Raw genomic sequence first — 22,376 nt, 5'->3', positions numbered from 1 at the left:
GGGTCAGTCAGGGGGGGGGGGAAATGCGAAGCAGTCTAAGTTGGGTTTGGAGTGCATGTACGTAAATGCATGGAATATCGTAAATAAGGTTGGTGAGCTGCAGACACAAGTCGTCACCTGGGACAACGATAGTGTGGCAATAACAGACCTGGCTCAAAGAAGGGGAGGACTGGGAGCTTAAAATTTCTGGCTACAAGGTATTCAGGAAAGATAGGGAAGGATAAAAAAAGGACTGGGGGGGGTGGGGGCAGTATTGATCGAAGAAACTATTCTAGCACTGAAGCAGCATGATGTGGTTGAGGGGCCAAAGACAGAGTCTATTTGGTCAGAATTAACAAGAGGAGCTGTTACACTACTGGGTGTACACTATAAGCCACCAAATAGTGGAAAGGAGATAGATCAAATTTGCAGGCAAATGACAGAAAAATACAAGAATTACAGAGTAGAGATAATGGGGGACTTCAATTATCCTAATATAGACTGGGATAGTAACAGTGTAAAGGGATTCCTGAAATGTGTACAAGAGAACTTTCTTGATCAGTGTGTTCCCAGCCAGACAAGGAACGAAGCAGAAATAAAAGAAAATGCTGAAAATACCCAGGTCAGGCAGCAATTGTGACGAGAGAAACAATTAACGTTATAGACAATCATCAACCTGAAACTTTAACACTCTTTCTCTTGCCACAGGTGGTGTCTGACCATCTGAGTATTTCCAGCATTTTCTGTTTTTATTAGATTTCCAGCATCAGCAGTATTTTGCTTTTGAGGAAGGAAGCAGTGCTGAATCTAGTTCTGGGGAATGAAATGGGGCAAGTGGAGCATGTTTCAGTGGGAAAGCATTTGTTAACAGTGATCATTTCATGATGTTTAGATTAGTTATGGAAAAGGACAAGGTGCAATGAAATATAAAAAATATTTAACTGGAGGGCAGCTAACTTCAGTGAGTTGAAAAGGGATCTGGCCCAGGTGGATTGGAATCAAAAATTGGTGGGCAAAACAGTAACTGAACAATGCAAGGCCTTCAAAGAGGAGAAGGTTCTTGTACAGAGTAGACACATTCCTGAGGAGGAAAGGAAGGGCATCCAAAGCTAGAGCTCCCTGGATGACCAAAGATAGAGGTTAAAATGAAACAAATAAAAGGAGGCTTATGACAATTGCAAGGTTCATAATACAGTAGAGAACCAAGCTGAATATACAAAGTGCAGGGGAGATCTAAAAAAAGGGAGTAAGAGGGGCAAAGAGCAAGAGTATGAGAATAGATTAGCAGCTAATATAAAAGGGAACCCAAAAGTCTTTTGTAAATATAAATAATAAAAAAGGTAGTCAAGAGTGGGGCCATTAGGGAACAAAAAGGAGATCTTCTTGAAGGCAGAGGGCATGGCTGAGGTACTACATGAGTGCTTTGCATCAGTCTTCATTAAAGAGGATGCTGACAATGTAGTAGTAAAGGATCTATTTTTATCCTATCCAGTTTCCAGTAACAGCCTTCTCAACCTTCAAAGATTTGTGTACATACACTCCCACGTCTTTATTCCTGCACCTCTTTTAAAATTGTACTATTTAGTTCATATTGATAATCTGTTCTCCTTCATATCTGCCAGAGGACTGGAGTATTGCAAATTTACACTCCGGTTTAAACAAGGGAAGAGGGATAAACCCAGTAACTACAGGCCAGTCAGTCAACGTCTGTGGTGGGGAAACTTTGATACAGCAATCCGGGACAGAATTAATCGGCATTTGGAAAAGTATGGACTAATAAATGAAAGTCACCACGGATTTGTTCAAGGAAAGTAGTGTTTTACGAACTTGATCGAGTTATTTGATGAAGTAATGGAGAGGGTAGTGTGGGTGATGTGTATATGGACTTTCAAAAGGCATTTGACAAAGTACCACATAAAAGAGACAGATTAGCAAAATTAAAGCCCATGGGATTAAAGAGACAGTGGCAGCATAGATACAAAACTGGCCAAGGAACAGAAAGCAGAGTAGCGATGAATGGTTGTTTTTCAGACTGAATAGTATACCGTTGCGTTCACCAGGGGTTGGTATTAGGGCCACTGCTCTTTTAGATATATATTAAATGGACCTGGACTTGTGTATACAGGGCATAATTTCAAAAAGTTTGCAGATGATACAAAACTCAGAAATGTAGTAAGCAATGAGGATCGTAACAGACTTCAGGAGGAGAGAGACTAGTAAAATGGGCAGCCATATGGCATATGCAATTTAATGCAGAGAAGTGTGATGCATTTTGATAGGAAGAATGAGCAGAGGCAATAGGAACTAAATGGTACAATTTTAAAGGGATGCAAGAATGTACATTAATCTCTGAAGGTTGAGAAGGCTGTTAAAAAAGCTTAACGGATCCATGGCTTTTATTAATGCAGCAAGTTTCTCACCTGACTCCCCAAAGACTTTCCACCATCTACAAGGCACAAGTCAGGAGTGTGACGGAATACTCGCCACTTGCTTGGATGTGTGCAGCTCCAACAACACTCAAGAAGCTCGACACCATCCAAGACAAAGCAACCCATTTGATTGGCACCCCATTCACCAGCTTAAACATTCACTCCCTCCACCACTAGCGCACCATGTCTGCAGTGTGTACCAGCTCCAAGATGCACTGCAGCAATGCGCCAAGGCTTCTTCGACAGCACTTCCCAAACTTTACCACCTAGAAGTACAAGGGCTGCAGGCGAATGGGAACACCATCACCTGCAAGTTCCCCTCCAAGTCACACACCATCACGACTTGGAAATATATTGCCGTTCCTTCATTGTCGCTGGGTCAAAATCCTGGAACTCCCTCCTTAACAGCACTGAGAGTACCTTCAACACGCAGACTGCAGCGGCTCACCAGCACCTTCTCCAGGGCAATAAATACTGGCCTTGCTAGAGATGCCCACATCCCAGGAACAAATAAAAAAAGAGTAATAGAGTACAAAGCAAGGAAGTTTATAAAGCACTGGTTTGGTCTCAGTTGGAGCAGTGTGTTCAATTTTGGGCAGAAACTTTAGGAAGGATGTCAAGGCGTTGAGTGTGCAGAAGAATTTACTAGAATGGTACCAGGGATGAGGGACTTCAGTTCAGTTACATGGAGAAACTGGAGATGCTGGGTTGTTCTTCTTAGAACAGAGAAGGTTTAAGAGGAGATTTGATAGAGGTGTTCAAAATCATGAATGGTTTTGATAGAGTAAATAAGGAGAAACTCTTTCCAGTGGCAGAAGGGTCGGTAACCAGAGGTCACAGATTTAGGTTATTGGCAAAAGATCCAGAGGTGACATGAGGAACTTTTTTTTTTTTTTACTACACTGAGTTGTGGTGATCTGGAATGTACTGCCTGATGGTGGAAGCAGATTCCATATTAATATTCAAAAGAGAATTGGATAAATACTTGAAGGGAAAAGATTTACAGGGCTATGGGTAAAGAGCAGGAGAGTGGGATTAATTGGATAGCTCTAAAAAGAGCCGGCACAGGCATAATGGGCTGAATGGCCTCCTTCTGTGCTGTATCATTCTCTGATTCTTTTATGTCCTCATTTATAATCCCTCCATGACCTTGCCCCATCCTTGCGTCCACTCAGGTCCTTTGATTCTGACCTTCAGTGCAGCACCGTCTCCCTCTGTTCCACCCTTCATGGCACAGCTTTGAGTTGTCTTGATTCTACACTTTTGAGACTTATCTGACTGTCTCCAACCCACCTTTAAAAACCATCTCAAAAACATCTCTTCAACCAAGTTTGCAGACATCTCTCCTATTCTTCCTGCAAAGGCTTGGCAGCTGCTCCTTTTCTCTTCTGTCAAAGACTGTGGGATGTTTTTCTATGTTAAAGGTGAAATATAAATGCACACTGTTCTTTCCATTTTTATGCACTAGGCTTAATTATGGAGCAATCACACCTTTTACATTTTTTAAAACCTGTAAGAGCCTGACTGGGTGCTAACCAGTACAAAGCCTCCTCCTTCATCCAGAACAACATTAACTCATGCCACCCTTGCAATTAACTTTTCTTCCCAGCTTCATTATGCCTTATGCCTTTATTTAAAATAAATTACTTTCCATTACCCCACCATCCCCTTCTCACCTCCAATGTGACATTATTTTCTCAAAAAACTCGCCTCCCTGTTGGCAACTATGAACACAATATACGAGGAACTACTGGTACAAATCTAATGGTAGGAGAGTAAAGGTTTACTGGAGACAAGAGCATCAAAGGGCAGAGGTGAAGGAGTGATTGAGTAGACAAGTTGCAGATGCATCATGGCGACCGGAGGGCCAAAGGCTAGACAGTTGGCAGTTTGAAAGTGCCGCTGTAAGTGACTTGGGAAAGAGTTTATTCAGAGGTAGATGCAGAAGGAAGTGGGGTTAGAAGGGAGAAGGGGGATGCAAGTGGTGAGGGATAGAAGGAAGTGATCAGAGGTGGCCTCATCTGTGATTGAGACAATGGGAATAGAGAGACCACATGAGATGGCAAGGTCGAGAGGTGGCCATAAATAGTGTTTAACCAAGTTTTCTTTTTTCATGTCTTATATTGTGTCCTTATGCTGACAAAAGAAAATAATTGCAGCAGTGAGCTGCAATTTATAATGTTTATCGGAATGTTGGTAATTTAACGGGAAAGCCAGCATAAATACGGCAAACTTAATATTTTTTCTGTTGGGACTATTTTTAATTGACTGAATACTGTGCAAGCAGTAGCATATTCCTATAACTTTAGTACAGTTTGTTCACCGTTGCAGGAAATACTAGGCAGTTTCAGAGATGTTAACTACAGAAAGAAAATTAAATGCTAGAAAAGAGGTACTTCAGATTACATATCATTTACCCACCAAAATAAACCTTTGCCTGAAAAGTGTTGTACTTTGGATCTGTGTTTATTGTCACAAAACAGACCTGCAAGGCTGTCTGGTCGTGGTGGAACCATCCTCTCATAGATTTCTGGTGACTGGAGACAATAAAAATCAGTATCAATGGCATGGGATCTTTGTAGTGGTGCTGCCATATGTTGAGGGACGGCAGTCATTGTGGACCGTGCAGGAGATGATGATCCGGTTTGAGCTTGGGGTGGAGAGTTTACTCTCGTTTGTGCAGTTGCTAAAGTGAGAGGTGAACCCACTCTCAATGAAGAGCCCAAAGTCTGGTATGGAGAGGTGGCTCTGCTGGAATTAGTGGGTTGTCTTGTAACTGAACCAATTCGTCTAATTGTAGCTGGTGATGTAGATCTCTGTGTGGTATGTGGAGAGCCTGCTCGCTGAGCTGGCAATGTTGAAGACAAATAAACTGTAGAATTATTGGACCGAGGTTCAGTTAATGCTGGTGAGCCGTAAGCACTCCCTAGAGACGTTCTCAGTGACCCCCTTGATGGTGACATTCCAGTACCATAAGCTGGCGATTGTGTTCTAGATGGAACTGAACTAACTCTTCTCATTGCCCTACTGGTTGTAGCAGCAACATTCATTGGACCCTGTTTTAAAAAAAAAGGTAATGCCAAATGAATTAATGGTGTTCCAAAAAGACAAAGATGATAGCATACACATTACACCTGGTCAAAAAGACATTTAGGCTTTACAAAAAAAAAATCCTCCTTTATTACAATCCTCACCCTCCCTATCTGTTAGCACTCCTCGATAAAGTGGAATGGTACCTGTGGATAAATTTGTATACACCATCAATCCCACTCTGCTCAAACTTGTCTCCAATCAAGCTGAGTAATGCAGAAAGGGCTTCTTCCCAGTTAGTTTCCCCCATTATATTCCAGACAACTAGTCAAGATTGGCAGATCACCTTCATGGGGAAAAAGTCTAAAGGATTTCTACATTTAATTAGTAAATTTGAAATTGGGCATTAGATACACAGTTCAGGAAGGCTTGTGTAACAATTTTATATTGGACATAGCATTTCACAGGAATCTTACAGCTTTCTCAAAACATCTGCAACAAGTCAAACAAGAAAAATATGGATCACAGTGTCAGCTGCTGCAATTAGAAACATTAAAAACAAAATAAACTTAAAAAGCTTCAGATATATGAATTTAAAAAACAAAAAAAACCAGTGCAGCATGTGGGAGCAGTGCCATGGAGTGACTAGGTGCGGGTTCAACTCCGAACTCTGCTAAATTCCCAATCTCATTTGCATTGCTGTAGGGAGACACCTACTGGAGATGAGGCACCTCATCACAGGATGGGAAAGAGGAAAATTGGGTTGCTCTTCCCAACAGGTTTACAGCAACATTGGAAGCAGGCCTGCCCTCACTCGGAGAGAGACTGAAAGTTATGGGTCAAAAAATACTTGTAAATATCATCCAAAAACGCAGTGATGTCAAGCTTATAATCTGCTCTTATAGTAGAAATCCTCAATTTTGCTCTTGCATTTATAAGGTTTGTGCGACATTGTAGTAACTTAGATATTTGTATTTCTAAATGTACCGTAGTATAAAATTACATCTGTATTAAATCAGCATTCAGCTGTGATTACTCTCCATGACATAATTTCCAAAGTTCTGCAATAACTTTTGATTAGAACTTTGTCAATTCTGTTCAATTGGAAACAATGACCATTTCATACAGGATTCACTATTTACTTTTGCATCTTATCAAAACAAATAACATTAGTTGTAAATATTAAGTTTTAGTAAACAATTTCTATAACTTTATAGAACCCAAAAGTACATGGGCTTTCCAGGACACGCCCACTGTCACATTGGGTGGGAGTATGGCAGAATGCCTGTGAATTAGGCTGGAACGTGGATATGCTGGGTTTTGGCCTTGGCTGTCACTTTCTGTGGGGATTTGTTTGGAGCGGTCTGCTCCAAACATGGCCTCCTACATCAGAGGTGGCGTGGTAGAGGAAGGGACTCCCAGGCCAGGAGTTTACTCAGCCCTAGCCTGGGATGTGCCACGTGGGTGTTACGTCCAGTAAGACATACTGCCATGTGGGCTGGCAGAAGCAAAGCCCACCTGGGCCTTCAGGCCTGGATCCAGAAAAACAAAGGCGGCAGAAATTGGCCGATAGAATCCAACCAAAAGGCTGGAAGGCCTGGGGCTTTTGGGGCACTTTAGTGGTGGACATGTTCCAATATTCAGCCCTTGCTATGACAGGTGCCCAATGTGGAGTGGGCACCTACCAGAGACACTTAAAACATGGATTTTCCCTCTGACCTTACATACTCTAGCAGGGAAAGTGGCAGAGGTCCCTGGTGAGCAGATCCCAGCGTATATGCCGGGATCAACGGCTTATGAATGTCAAGCCCGTATGGTTTAAAATACCAGCAGTATGGAAGAGATTAAGGAGACCTTTTTGAAAAAATCTTAATTTAAGCCATCAGTTTCCCTAAAACATATTAGTACCTGGCCGACAGTCTGTCCCTCTGGCCTAGAATTTCGCACTAGGTGATTACTGTTGGTGCTGCTATGAACAGATTCCTGTAGGCTTCTTGGGTTAGCCTTGATCAAGTTCTGGCTGCTGTAGTAACTGCCTGCCTCCTGGTAACCACTATCAGAATAGGAGTTCATTTGTGTAGAACTTCGTGAGTTTCCAATAGACCCTGCACAGTTGAAGCAGACAAGTACAGCTGGTTATAAGAAGTGAATTGAGGAAAAAGTCAAAGTACATTTTTTTGTAAACAAGACTTCTCAAAATACAGAATCTGAAAAAGTTGGTACTCTTGTTACTTAAAATTCATATACAACAGACCCTCACTTTCATGAAGAGATGTTTGTTCGGGTGCAAGAGTTGGCAATTGTTCACGACCAGTTTCGATATTAAAGGATTGCGTGGTTTCAGAAACTCTGCGTCTATTAATTCCTCCTAAGGGTTCATCTGTAAGAAAACATATGTGCTTTAGAACTCATTTTAAAGATAAGAACTTCCAGTAAGATTAGTACTTTTCTATGTAAAGTTAATTTCGTTTTCTGTTATTTTCCTTGATCAGGAATGATTCATTTAGAATTTGCAAGTGATTATCTGTTACATTTCTGACTGCATCCTCCAGCATAGACTTGAGTCAAATGGCCTGTATCTGTGCTGTAAATTCTATGCAATTCTATGTAATATGTAAATTAATATGCTTATAACTCAAATAGGGAACTCATTGCAACTGAGAATCCCTCTCCCTGGCCAAACTACCTCGGATGTAGGGGACTATGCTCGGAGGCTCCCATGGGTTTTCTGAGCGGCCTGCAGCAGTTCCTTTGAAGACCACTGTTTGGCCACTTAAGGCACCGTTCCAAAGGTTAGAGTGTATGTTCTACCCAGTGGAAGACCAAAATTGCACCAGGTTCCCTACACGACGCAGGACCCCGATTTAAATATTTTAGTGAGGTTCCTGCAAGGTTCAGGTAGGAGTGCTGGCTGTCTATTTGAGGCCCACTCAAAAATCAAGTTGGACAGGCCTCGAGCGTAAGTGAGTCGCAGTTTCTTTTTAAAACAATGTTTTTTTGTCTACCTACCACCTCGTCCACACTGAAAACTTGGACAGGCGGCTGATGAAAATCACCCCACACACCTCTTATCCATCACCAAAAAAAGTAACAAACATACCTATTTATATAGCAACTTTCACATCTTCAGGATGCCCCAAAGTGCTTCATAGACAATGAAGTATTTTTGAAGTGTAGTCACTGTTGGCAAACAGCAGCAGCCAATTTGCACAAAGCAAGGTCCCATAAATAGCAATCATATAAATGACCAGATAATCTATTTTGGGTAGTGTCGTCAGGACACTGGAAGAACTTTCCTGCTCTTCCTCAAATAGAGGCATTGGACCTTTTATGTCAATCTGAGCGAGTAGATGGGTTTCAAGTTAATGTCTCATAGCAAAAATGGCTCCTCCAACAATGCAGTACTCCCTCAGACTGCACTACAGTGAGCCTAGATTACATGTTCAACATCCAGGGTTGGGCTTCAACACACAACTTTCCAATTCAGAGCCAAGGCTGACACTTATCCATTGTTTTTGTTACCTCAAGACTCGAATTCTCAAATGTCCACCTCACAAAATCCTCCCTGAACAAACTCCAACTTGTCAAAAAAAAATCGGTTGCTCACATCCTGTCCCATATAAGGCCACACTTACTCATCACAATGGTTTTTGCTGGCCTCCACTGGCTTCTGGTCTTCCAATGCAACTGTCACCGTTATGGTTTAGACAAATCCTAGGTAATGGTTGCCGTCTGGCTGATTTCTACCTCCTACGGCAAGAGGGGGTGTTTCAGGTATCAAACATGGAGTTGCGGGAAAAATGGGCATGGATTTGGGAGACGATAACACACTGAGGAACTGGAGAGGAAAGGGAGGTTGGAGAAGGGGTGGTTGTTTGCAAGAACAATGGGGGTCCAAGGGTGGTTGTTTTGAGGAGGGGACGATGACCAATGTTTCCTTTAAGCCGCGTGGCCATGCAGTTCTTGGAGGTCCTGCGCAGCCGGCACACCGGTTTTTAAATGGAAAAATGCGGAATTCTGAATGGGCTGCCCAAAAAAAAGAGGGAATATTGATGACGACTGCAGATTTCAAAGGGTGGCGGGGGCAGGGGGCAGGGCAAGTGTTAACAATATCAGCCAGCATGGGGGCCAGGAAGGGAAGTTGGGTGGTTATCACAGTTTAGTGGGAATAGGGTCGAGAGAGCAGGAGGTAGGTCTCATGGACAAGATGAACTTGGAGAGGGCATTAGAGAAAATGGGAGAAAAATGAGAGAAAGATCAGAGTTCAAGGCCAGGACTGGGGGAACTTTGGGTGATGTTTGGCTAGGTGGGCTAAGGGAAGGGTGGGATGTGCTCATTTCTCCTGTAACTCTGTTTGAATCCCTGCAACCAAGCTTCTGCTCTCAGCACCAAAACAACTAACTCTAAGCAAAGTCAAGAAAGACCATCCATTTATGGCCATGGTGCACAATTTCTCCTGACCTTGCTGCAGCGTTCAAATGGTTGGCCAATCCATCCACTTTCCAATGCCTCTGTTCTGTTCTCCACTTTCATGGCAGTGCCATTTTGTGGTTGTAGGAAGGGGAAGCTGTGGGGAAACAATGGATTCAAGGGGATGGTGGTAACAAGTGATTGGGAAGGAAACTGAAATGGCCATATTTTCCCTGCAAATCCAACCCCAAATGCAGCCAGAGAGACACGGAGGGGGGGGGGGGGGGGGGGGAGGGGAAAAAGGAGAGAGAGAGAGAGAGAGAGAGAGAGCTGCTGAAGATGGGCTGCTGAAACTTGTGTTTTTTTGTTGTTAAAAATGAGGCAAAATGTTAAATTTCAAGTTTAAAAGTTTAATTTTAAGTCTAAAAGTTTAAAAAGTTTAATTTAAGTTTATTATTACCAAAATAACCATTGACGGAAAAAAACCCGCCCAAAAAAAAAACCCTGCGAGGAAAAGAAAAAGAAATTCGGGGGAAAACCGGAGGAGCAAGAAAAAAAAAAACTGAGAAACAGCCCGAGCCCGGAAAGTGAGGAAGGGGCCTGGAGAGCGAGAAGCTGGGTAAAAGAAACAACCCGAGCCCGGGGCCTGAAACCCGCGAAAAACCAGAGAGGCCGGGCCGAGACCGAGGCCCAGAGACCACGGGGTCAGAGAGGGAGCGGCCCAGAGACACCGAGAAACAGCGGCTGCCAGAGCCAGAGGGCGGAGAGCGAGACCGGGGGGGGGCGGAGAGCGAGCGAGCGAGACCGGGGGGGGGGCGGAGAGCGAGCGAGCGAGACCGGGGGGGGGGGGGGGAAAGAGAGTGAGCGAGCGAGACCCGGGGGGGGAGGGCGGAGAGTGAGCGAGACCCGGGGGGGGGGGGGGGGGGGGGGGGGGCGGAGAGCGAGCGAGCGAGACCGGGGGGGGGGAGGCGGAGAGCGAGCGAGCGAAACCGGGGGGGGGGGGGGCGGAGAGCGAGCGAGCGAGACCGGGGGGGGCGGAGAGCGAGCGAGCGAGACCGGGGGGGGGAGGCGGAGAGCGAGCGAGCGAAACCGGGGGGGGGAGGCGGAGAGCGAGCGAGCGAGACCGGGGGGGGGGGGGGGCGGAGAGCGAGCGAGACCGGGGGGGGGGGGGGGGGGGGGGGGGGCGGAGAGCGAGCAAGCGAGACCGGGGGGGGGGCGGAGAGCGAGACCGGGGGGTGGGGCGGAGAGCGAGTGAGACCGGGGGCGCGGAGAGCGAGCGAGCCCGGGGCCTGAGGAAGTCCGAGGAGGGAAACACTGGGCCCGGGTCCTGAAAAAGTTTAATATTTGGAGTAAAGAAATTCCATAAGTACATATATGGGAGGAAATTTGTAATCAGTACTGACCACAAGCCTCTTATTAGCTTACTGAATGAGATGAAAGCAGTGCCTCAAATGGCATCACAGAGAATAATGAGATGGGCAGTAATACTAAGAGCCTATGAATGTGATCACGTACAGAACCGGCAAGGAAAACGGGAACGCGGATGCTCTCAGCCGCCTGCCCCTCTCAAAATCTCCTCGCAGTACTTCCCCTGAGGAGCACGTCCTGATGCTGGATCAGGAGATCAGTCCCCTGATGACTTCAGCGCAAATCCAGGGCTGGACAGCCAAGGACCCCGTTCTGTCAAGGGTCCGTGAGTATGTGTTGAAAGGCTGGCCAGATCACCGTGAGGGACTGGAGTTCGCGCCGTACAGACAGAGACAGCACAAGCTCAGTGTCCAAGATGGATGTGTGCTATGGGGAGCACGCATCATAATCCCAGAGCGGGGACGCTCTACTTTGATGGAACAGTTGCATCAATCGCACCCAGGAATGACTAGAATGAAAGGACTGGCTAGGAGCTACCTGTGGTGGCCTAACTTGGATGCTGAAATTGAGTCAAAGGTAAAGTCATGCACTATATGTCAGGAACAGAGGAAAGCACCTGCCGGGGCACCACTCCATCCCTGGGAGTGGCCCAGCAAACCCTGGAGGAGAATTCACAGACTATGCGGGACCTTTTATGGGCAAAATGTTTTTGGTGCTGGTAGACGCTCACTCAAAGTGGATCGACATTTATCCAGTGAGCTCTGCAACGACTGATGCCACACTGAATTGTCTCAGGAACAGCTTCAGCACGCATGGTATTCCAGAAATGATTGTATCCGACAATGCACAGTGTTTTGTTAGTGAAGGGAGCAAAGAATTCATGGTAAGGAATGGAATCACACGTCACCTCGGCTCCATATCACCCAGCCTCAAATGGGTTAGCCGAGCGAGCCGTGCAGACTTTTAAGGAGCTCATGAGGAAGAGCTCAGGTGACACCCTGGAGACCAAGCTCAATAGAGCCTTGTTTAGTTATCGTATAACACCCCAAGCTACCACGGGGCTTTCTCCGGCTGAGTTGATGATGGGGAGAAAGTTGCGGTGCACGTTAGACCTGATACACCCAGATCTCAAAAGCAAGATTGAGGCAAAACAAACAAACCAAAAAGCGTACCATGACAAACATACTAAAGCTCGCCATTTCGCCATAGGGGACTCTGTGTACACCCGGAACTTCGGTTATGGACCTAAATGGATACCAGGACTAATCCAGGACATTACAGGACCTGTGTCGTACTCCGTGTTACTAGGGGATGGTCGAGGGGTTTGTCGGCATGTGGATCGGCTTTTCAGCCGGCAGCAGAGGGAACTGCCTCAGATGGAACAAAGGGCAGTAGAGGAGGCTGTTCCAGGACCCAGCACGGCTTATAAGGTGCCAGTGGACACTGGTACTGCCAGGCCACAGCGGGACAGAGTAAAACCAACATCAGAGACTACTCCAATCTCAAGTGCGAATGAATCTGAGAATCCACCACAAGTGGAATTAAGACGTTCACAAAGGATTCGCAAGCAACCAGAAAGACTTATACAAACCTGTTAAATTAGTCAGGGGTTAACCATGGTTAGAGCATACTGGTTAATTAAAACGTAGTACCTAGTAAGGGTTATTGTTTAAGAATTGCATATGGCAATCTTAAGGGGGGGGAGGAGTGTAGTAACCTGGGAGGTTATGAGTAACCTGATCCACCAGGTGGTGCTGTGGCAATTGCTCTCCTGAGTTAAGTCTGATCGGTACTGGTTGTACTCTTTGTTTTTGCTGCCTCATGGCAGAAGCTTTTATGTGCAAGTGTTGATTAAACCATGTTAAGGAGTTAACCGGTGTCCGTCTCCATCTATGGCCACCTCAAGATACCACACTTTTTAATTCTATTTAAGTTTAATTCTAACATATACCATAGACTGAAAAAAAAACCTGAAAAAGAGAGAACAAACCAACCCGCGAGGAAAAGAAAACTAAACTCTGGGGAAAAACCAGGAGAGCGAGGCCCAAAAACTGAGAAAAACCCCGAGAGAAACGGTAGGGAGAGGGAAACAACCCGAGCCGGGGGCCTGAAACCAGAGAAAACCCGAGAGACCAGGCCTGAGACTGAGGCCCAGAGACCGCGGGGTCTGAGAGCGAGAACGGCCCAGAAACACCGGCCCCCAGACCGTGAAAAACTCCCGGAGACCGCGGACCGAGAGGGGAAACCGGCACAGACCCGGCAAAATTTTTTTCACTTTTACACTAAAAACAGCCGGTACTCAAAAGTGAGCGAATCAGAAGAGCTGCAGCAGCTCCCGTGCTGCACTAAGAGCAACCTCTTTCAGTTTCCCCCCGACACCAAATACACGAAAGAAAACTGTTCAAGCAAAAGCAGATGAGAGAGAAGCCAGAAACTCTCTTGGCTGACTTGTACAAAAATGGGGATATGAGTAACCTTATTTTTTACTCAGGTCAGTCCGATGCTTGGCGCAAAGCAATCACCACACACTATCCCCGTGTTCAGCAGGAAGAAACCAAAAATGGGTTCAAACTGAAAATAAGGAAATCAGAGGACCCCGATAGTGAAATGACAACTGTCAACATGTACAACAACAGGACAAGGCAATCTCAAAGACTTTAAAACAGCCTTCCAGGCACAGAAGATCAGTAGAGAAGGGAAGGACCAGCCCCAGTGTAACTACCAGGGAGAAAGCCACACACACTCCCCACACCACTTGCAGCTCAACAGGAGTAAGGCAGCCTAGCCAGGAGGGGAGGGAGCCCCCCAGTTCTGACCAGGCACACACCCTGGGGCCCCACTGCTCCATGGTACAATTGACCAGTTCCATGGTACAATTGACCAGCCACAGTGTAACTACCAGAGAGAAAGCCACACACACACTCTCCCCACCACTTGCGGCTCACCAGGAGTAAAGCAGCCTAACCAGGAGGTGAATGAGCCCCCCAGTTCTGACCAGGCACACACCCTGGGGCCCCACTGCCCCCTGGTAAAATTACAGGAGCAGTTCACCCAGCTGGAGAGAGAGCTGGTTAAGCTTAAGGAGGATGTCCTTCAACTGAAAAGCGATCAAGAAAGCAGCATTTCAGCACTGAAGTAGGAACAAAATCAAGAGAAAGAGATCTACAAGAGAGAGCTGACCTTACTTGGGAAGCAGGTGAAAGAGCTGCAGAAAGAAGGGGAGAGCTACAGGGGAGAGATAGCAGCATTGGCCCAGCAACTAGAGGCCAGAGACAAGACAGTGGAGAGCCCTATGAGCAGCTGCACTTTTCCACAGAGCAACAGCAGCAGACCCACACTACAGGGAGTGCCACACAGACCAACCAGTACACTGAAGCCCAATATGCCCCCCCCCCCACTTTGGAACCACAGCCGAGACGCTCACAAGAGGAGCGCACACACCAGACACTACCCGCCCAGTCCAACACACAACCGGTGAGTCCAAGCGAGAGTCACCAGCCAGTAAACACCAACAAGGCTGACATCGTAATACTCAGACTCAAATGGGAGATTCCTCCCGGAGGAAAAAGCTCTTCCCTAAACAAAGTAGACAAGATCCGTTGCCCAACATCAGACAAAGCCCTGGAATTGTTGACCACAACCCAATTAGGCTCCCCCCAACACATCATAATACACACCGGCACAAATGACATAAAGGCCCAGCAGAAAAGGGTGGCAACGTTGCCTTCTCGATCACCGCTCGTAGCAAGCACCACCTTCCCGAACACTAGAATCACTGTTTCCACACTGTTGCCGAGAAAAGACTTCCACCACAATACAATCCACGAGATTAATAATCACTATCCAAAAAAGAGCCACCAAATTTTGGAAACACCTAGAAATGAGCAACCCCCAATGCTATCATTAACAAGCCCTGAAATGCCAAGAGAGGACCATAAAGAAGAGTACCCTCAGTCAACTAGTCCTGGGACTCAGTGAAGTAATTACTAACACTACTAACAATAACCAGCCCCAGGACAGTGACAGCGTAACACACAGAATTCGACCCAACACAATCGTCGCTAAGCAAAAGGAAAAATATGTCATATTGGGCAGAAACAACAAAAACCCAAAGCAAACTCAATTGCTACTTGGCCCTAAACAGACAATACAACATGGCTGATTACCTGACCATGGTAAAGGATAGCAAACTGAGAAAAACCTTGACAATGTACAGACTTCGTGAACATAACCTGGCGATCGAAAAAGGTAGACACAGGCAAATCCGGCTACCAAGAGAGGACACGATATGCTCTCACTGCAGTCAGGGAGTGGTGGAGACAGAGATGCACTTCCTCACAGCTTGTAGAAAATATCAGGGCATAAGGGAGAATTTCTACCCAAAATTCACAAAAATATGCCCAGAATTCAGAAATTTGAATGACGACCAAAAACTCCCATACCTACTAGGGGAAGAGAGAAATTGTGTAACACTAGTGGCACACTATATTACAGCTTGCCATAAACAGAGGGACAACCACTAAATATAAGAAAAGAGTATATATAACTTATATGAAAGTATATTTATACACTCAGGGATATATCTGTTTATACACTGTATGGATAGATCTGTATTTTTGTGTACAAACATGAATGTTTTTCGATGCTTTGGCAACATAAGATGTAACTTGTCATGCCAATAAAGTGATTTGAATTGAATTGAATTGAATTAAAACAAAACGTGCACCTGGCCCAACATCCCACCCTCGGTGTGGAATGTCGTCGCGACCACGTCCATCTCCACAAGGAGCTAGTGCCAGTCTTTGCTAAGGCACTGAAGGACGTCGCTCTTAACCGGGTCCACACCCAGACTCCAAGAGGACACCCCCCCTGGCCATCAGAGACCAGCGGGGTACAGCCCAGGACCACTACAGAGACCACCACCACACCAACCAGGACCAGAGAGGATCCCCACACACACACACACCCCATCAGAGCACAACACCAATGTCTGACCTGCACCACGCCTGCCCTACAGGGGAGCAGGACCACCCCAGCCAGGCAGAGGGAGATGTGCTCAGGATGTGAGCAATACTACAGACAGAGACAATTCATTGAGAGACATAAAGCAGATGCTCAGCATCATCTGCACCGCTTTATGGATCAGGAAGCATAATGACTAGTTGTTAGAAAGAGTTGCAGCTATATATTCTCAGCATTTATAGACACTTGAAATGTTCTTTTTTCCTCATTTAACACGACAAACACACACACACCTATCACAGTAAAAGACCAATTGTTGCATGAAATCCTTGTGTATCTCAACCTGGAATATCCAAGGCCTACGCTCTTCTGTGCTTGGCCTGAAGAGCAGGAACTCAGAGTTCCTAGATGAAATCAAAGATCTGGACATTATCTTTTTGCAAGAAACCTGGTGTAGAGGAGAAGGGCCCACTGGTTGTCCCCCTGGGTACACAGCTGGTGGTCCCCTCCAATAAACTGCCAGGAGTAACCCAGGGCAGAGACTCTGGAGGCATACTGATTTGGTTTAAAGCAGAACTTCGTAATTGCATTGAATTTATAAAAAAAGGGCGAAAACCACTTATGGCTCAAGATTAAGAAAGGCATCATTTCGAGCATGCAAAATGTTTTCATTTGCGCACTCTATATTCCCCCTATAGAATCCCCGTACTTCAAAGAGGACACCTTCTCCAACATTGAGAGAGATTTTAACCAATTCCAGGCCCAGGGGAAAGTGTTGATCTGTGGTGACCTCAACTCAAGAACTGGTGAAGAACCAAACTTTACCAGTACTCAGGGGAATAATTACATATTTGGGAATAACCATTTTGATCTCCCTTTTCATTCACACAGGAATAGCTACGACAAACAGACAAATGCAAACGGAAAACAGCTCCTGCAGCTCTGTCGAAGCCTGGGTCTGTACATTGTCAATGGTAGGTTCAGAGGAGACTCACTAGGAAGATCGACGTATTCCTCAACTCTTGGCTTCAGCACCGTAGACTATATGATTACAGATCTGGACCCATCCTCTTTCAGAGCATTCACAGTCAAACCACTAACACTGACGGATCACAGCCAAATTACTGCGTATCTTAAAAGGACAGAAACAACCAACACAGAAACACAGCCCAGTAAGCTGTACAACATTAAAAAATCCTACAGATGGGCCCAAAACAGCACAGAAAAATACCAGAAAGCAATTAGCAGTCAATCAACTCAGTCTCTCTTGGACACCTTTCTGGAAAACACATACACTCACAATAAAGGCGGCGTAAACCTGGCAGTGAATAACCTAAATAATATTTCTGATAATTTGGCATCAATGTCAAACTTGAAATCTCGCAAGAGTAAACTCAAAACACAAAACCACGAAAAATGGTTTGATTCAGACTGTCATAACATGAGGAAAAAACTCAGAAAAATATCAAACCAAAAACACAGACAACCAGAAAACGAGGAATTACGCCTTACTTGTCAGGCACTAACAATACAAAAACACTCAGAACCAAGAAAGAACAGTATATTAAGAGTAAACTCAGCTCCGTTGAGGAATCTATTGACTAATTGTTTCTGGGACAACTGGAATATATTACACAAAAAGCAACATGACGAACTGCCCATTCAAAATGGAGACACATGGGAAAACCATTTTGAAAAATTATACCAGAAAAACACACTAAGCCCAGAGCAAGATCAAATATGTAAAGAATTGGAAAAGCGCGAACTGGCCATAAAAGATTACCAAAGCCCGTTAGACTCCCCAACAACTGAAAAAGTGTTATTTGAAAAATTCAAGGACCTGCGACCAAGAAAAGCTTGCGGTGCAGATGGCATCCTAAACGAGATGATTAAACACACTGACGATAAAATGAAATTGGCTATCCTAAAACTCTTCAACTTGGTTCAGAGTGTCAGTTACTTCCCTGATATCTGGAACAAAGGACTCTCAACGCCCATATACAAAAGTGGAGACAAAGTTGACCCCAATAACTATCGAGGCATCTGTGTGAACAGTAACCTGGGGAAGGTATTCTGTAGTATCATAAACCAAAGACTTATAAACTTCCTTGAGGAGCACAATGTCTTGAGTAAAAACCAATTTGGATTCTTACCAAATTATAGAACATCGCATCACATCTTCACCCTACACACACCCTAATTGACAAACATGTCCACCAAAACAAAAGCAAAATTTTTGCCTGCTTTATAGATTTCCAGAAGGCTTTTAACTCTATTTGGCATGACAGTCTATTCTTAAAACTTATTGAAAGTGGTGTAGGGGGAAAAACATAAGATGTAATTAAATCAATGTATACAAACAATAAATGTGCAGTTAAAATTGGAGACAAAAACAAAATATTACTCACAGGGGCGTGGCGCAGGGCTCGCCCATCTCACCGACACTCTCTAATATTTACATAAATGAATTGGCAAAACTACTTGTACAATCTACAGCACCTGGCCTCGCCCTATATGACTCCAAGGTTAAATTCCTCTTCTATGCAGATGACCTGGTTCTGCTCTCACCAACAGAGGAGGGTCTACAGCAGAACCTGGATCTGCCAGAGTCGTTCTGTCAGATCTGGTCCCTGACAATAAACCCCCAAAAAACCAAAGTTCTTGTGTTCCAGCAAAGATCCAGACATCAGGGACCCAGAATAAACTTCACACTAGGAGCAACTAAAATTGAACGAACTACAAATTACACATACTTAGGCTTAAAAATCAGTTCTACAGGAAATTTTCATTTGGCTGTGAATGAACTGAAAGAGAAAGCAAAAAGGGCTTTCTATGCCATTAAAAAGTCAATCCAAATAGAAATTCCAATTGACATTTGGCTCAAAATGTTTTAAGCAGTAATTGGACCAATTGCACTCTATGGCAGTTAGGTGTGGGGCCCGCTAACACAACAAGAATTTGCAAAATGGGACAAACACCCAATTGAGATCCTATATGCAGAATTCTGTAAAAGTATCCTCCAGACTCAGAGGAAAACCGCAAACAATGCATGCAGTGCAGAGCTAGGCCAATATCCACTACTAATTAATATCCAAAAAAGAGCCATCAAATTTTGGAAACACCTAAGAATGAGCAACCCCCACTGCTATCATTACGAAGCCCTGAAATGCCAAGAGATGATCATAGAGAAAAGAGTCCCCTCAGTCAACGAGTCCTGGGACTCAGTGAAGTAACTACTAACAGTACTAATAATAATCAGCTCCTGGACAGTGACATCCTAGCACAGAGAATTCGACCCAACACAATTGTCACTAAACAAAAGGAAAAATATTTGACCTATTGGACAGAAACGACAAAAACCCAAAACAAACTCGATTGCTATTTGGCCCTAAACAGAATGCACCACGGCTGAATACCTGATCATGGTAAAAGATAGCAAACTGAGAAAAACCTTGACAATGTACAGACTTAGTGAGCATAGCCTGGCCATCGAAAAAGGCAGACACAGGCCAAGAGAGGACAGGATATGCTCTCACTGCAGTCGGGAGTGGTGGAGACAGAGATGCACTTCCTCACAACTTGTGGAAACTATCAGGACATAAGGGGGAATTTCTACCCAAAATTCATAAAAATATGCCCTGAATTCAAAAATTTGAATGACCACCAAAAACTCCCATATCTATTAGGGGAACAGAGAAATTGCGTAACTTTAGCGGCAAACTATATTACAGCTTGCCATAAGCAGAGGGACAATCATTAAATCTAAGAAAAGATTATATGCATATTATGTGTGTATATTTATATATACAGGGATATATCGGGCTATACACTATGTCTAGATCTGCGTTTACGTGTTCAATCATACATGTTTTTCTGCGCTTTGGCAACATAAAATGTACCTTGTCATGCCAATAAAGCAATTTGAATTGTGGGAGGGAGAGGGGGGAGCGGGGAGCGAGAGAGGGGGGAGGGGGGGAGCGAGAGGGGGGAGCGAGAGAGGGGGGAGGGGGGAGCGAGAGAGGGGGGAGGGGGGGAGCGAGAGAGGGGGAGGGGGGGAGCGAGAGGGGGGGAGGGGGGGAGCGAGAGAGGGGGGAGGGGGGGAGCGAGAGAGGGGGGAGGGGGGAGCGAGAGAGGGGGGAGGGGGGGAGCGAGCGAGGGGGGAGGGGGGGAGCGAGAGGGGGGGAGGGGGGAGCGAGAGGGGGGAGAGGGGAGCGAGAGAGGGGGGAGCGAGAGGGGGGGAGGGGGGGAGCGAGAGAGGGGGGAGGGGGGGAGCGAGAGAGGGGGGAGGGGGGAGCGAGAGAGGGGGGAGGGGGGGAGCGAGCGAGGGGGGAGGGGGGAGCGAGAGGGGGGAGAGGGGAGCGAGAGAGGGGGGAGCGAGAGGGGGGGAGGGGGGGAGAGGGGAGCGAGAGAGGGGGGAGCGAGCGAGGGGGGGGGAGCGAGAGAGGGGGGAGGGGGGAGGGAGGGAGGGAGCGAGCGAGGGGGGAGGGAGGGAGGGGGGAGGGAGGGAGGGGGGGGCGAGGGGGGAGGGAGGGAGGGAGCGAGGGAGGAGGGAGGGAGCGAGGGGGGAGGGAGGGAGGGAGCGAGGGAGGGGGGAGGGAGGGAGGGGGGAGGGAGGGGGGCGAGGGGGGAGGGAGGGAGGGAGCGAGGGGGGAGGGAGGGAGCGAGCGAGGGAGGAGGGAGGGAGCGAGGGGGGAGGGAGGGAGCGAGGGGGGAGGGAGGGAGCGAGGGGGGAGGGAGGGAGGGAGCGAGGGAGGGGGGAGGGAGGGAGGGGGAGGGAGGGGGGCGAGGGGGGAGGGAGGGAGGGGGCGAGGGAGGGAGGGGGCGAGGGGGGGAGGGAGGGGGGAGGGAGGGAGCGAGGGAGGATGGGGGAGGGAGGGAGGATGGGGGAGGGGGGGAGGGAGGGAAGGAGGGAGCGAGGGGGGAGGGAGGGAGCGAGGGGCGAGAGAGGGAGCGAGGGGGGAGGGAGGGAGCGAGGGGGGAGGGAGGGAGGGAGCGAAGGGGGAGGGGGGGAGGGAGCGAGGGGGGAGGGAGGGGGGAGGGAGCGAGGGAGGATGGGGGAGGGAGGGAGGGGGGGAGGGGGGGAGGGAGGGGGCGAGGGGGGAGGGAGCGAAGGGGGAGGGGGGGAGGGAGCGAGGGGGGAGGGAGGGGGCGAGGGAGGGAGCGAGGGGGGAGGGAGGGAGGGGGAGGGAGGGAGCGAGGGAGGGGGGAGGGAGGGAGGGGGCGAGGGGGGAGGGAGGGAGGGAGGGAGGGAGCGAGGGGGGAGGGAGGGAGCGAGGGGGGAGGGAGCGAGGGGGAGGGAGCGAGGAGGGGGGGGAGGGGGGGGGGAGGGGGGGGGGGGGGAGGGAGGGAGGGAGCGAGGGAGGTAGGGGGGCGAGGGAGGAGGGGCGAGGGGGGAGGGAAGGAGCGAGGGGGAGGGAGCGAGGGGGGAGGGAGGGAGGGGGGGGCGAGGGGCGAGGGAGGGAGCGAGGGGGGAGGGGGGGAGGGAGCGAGGGGGGAGGGAGGGAGGGAGGAGGGAGGGAGGGAGGGAGGGAGCGAGGGAGGATGGGAGCGAGGGAGGGAGGATGGGAGGGGGCGAGGGGGGAGGGAGCGAAGGGGGAGGGGGGAGGGGGGGAGGGAGGGAGCGAGGGGGAGGGAGGGAGGGAGCGAGGGGAGGATGGGAGCGAGCGAGGGGGGGAGGGAGGGGGCGAGGGGGCGAGGGGGGGAGGGAGGGGGGAGGGAGGGAGCGAGGGAGGATGGGGGAGGGAGGGAGGATGGGGGAGGGGGGAGGGAGGGAGGGGCGAGGGGGGAGGAAGGAGGGAGCGAGGGGGAGGGAGGGAGCGAGGGGCGAGAGAGGGAGCGAGGGGGGAGGGAGGGAGCGAGGGGGGAGGGAGGGAGCGAGGGGAGGGGGGGAGGGAGCGAGGGGGAGGGAGGGGGGAGGGAGCGAGGGAGGATGGGGAGGGAGGGAGGGGGGAGGGGGGAGGAGGGGGCGAGGGGGAGGGGAGCGAGGGGGAGGGGGGGAGGGAGCGAGGGGAGGAGGGGGCGAGGGAGGGAGCGAGGGGGAGGGAGGGAGGGGGGAGGGAGCGAGGGAGGGGGGAGGGAGGGAGGGGCGAGGGGGGAGGGAGGGAGGGAGGGAGGGAGCGAGGGGGGAGGGAGGGAGCGAGGGGGGAGGGAGCGAGGGGGGAGGGAGCGAGGGGGGAGGGAGGGAGGGAGCGAGGGAGG

At 48.2% G+C, this 22,376-nt stretch overlaps 1 protein-coding gene across 1 annotated transcript in view; it reads right to left on the bottom strand.

Moving 5' to 3' along the window:
• Nucleotides 1-22,376, bottom strand: part of pkp4 (plakophilin 4) — a 300,231-nt gene that overhangs the window by 84,396 nt on the left and 193,459 nt on the right. Inside the window, 4 exon segments of the mRNA XM_085986337.1 lie at nucleotides 4,830-4,872; nucleotides 4,874-5,464; nucleotides 7,347-7,543; nucleotides 7,693-7,818. Coding sequence (XP_085842463.1) covers nucleotides 4,830-4,872; nucleotides 4,874-5,464; nucleotides 7,347-7,543; nucleotides 7,693-7,818 — 957 coding nt within the window.

Source organism: Somniosus microcephalus, chromosome 4 (genome assembly GCF_052327205.1).
Source record: "Somniosus microcephalus isolate GS21.2 chromosome 4, FLI_Smic_1.0, whole genome shotgun sequence".
NCBI lineage: Eukaryota > Metazoa > Chordata > Chondrichthyes > Squaliformes > Somniosidae > Somniosus > Somniosus microcephalus.
Note: the sequence above shows the minus strand (reverse complement) of the source record. Positions and strands in the feature narration are given on the sequence as shown.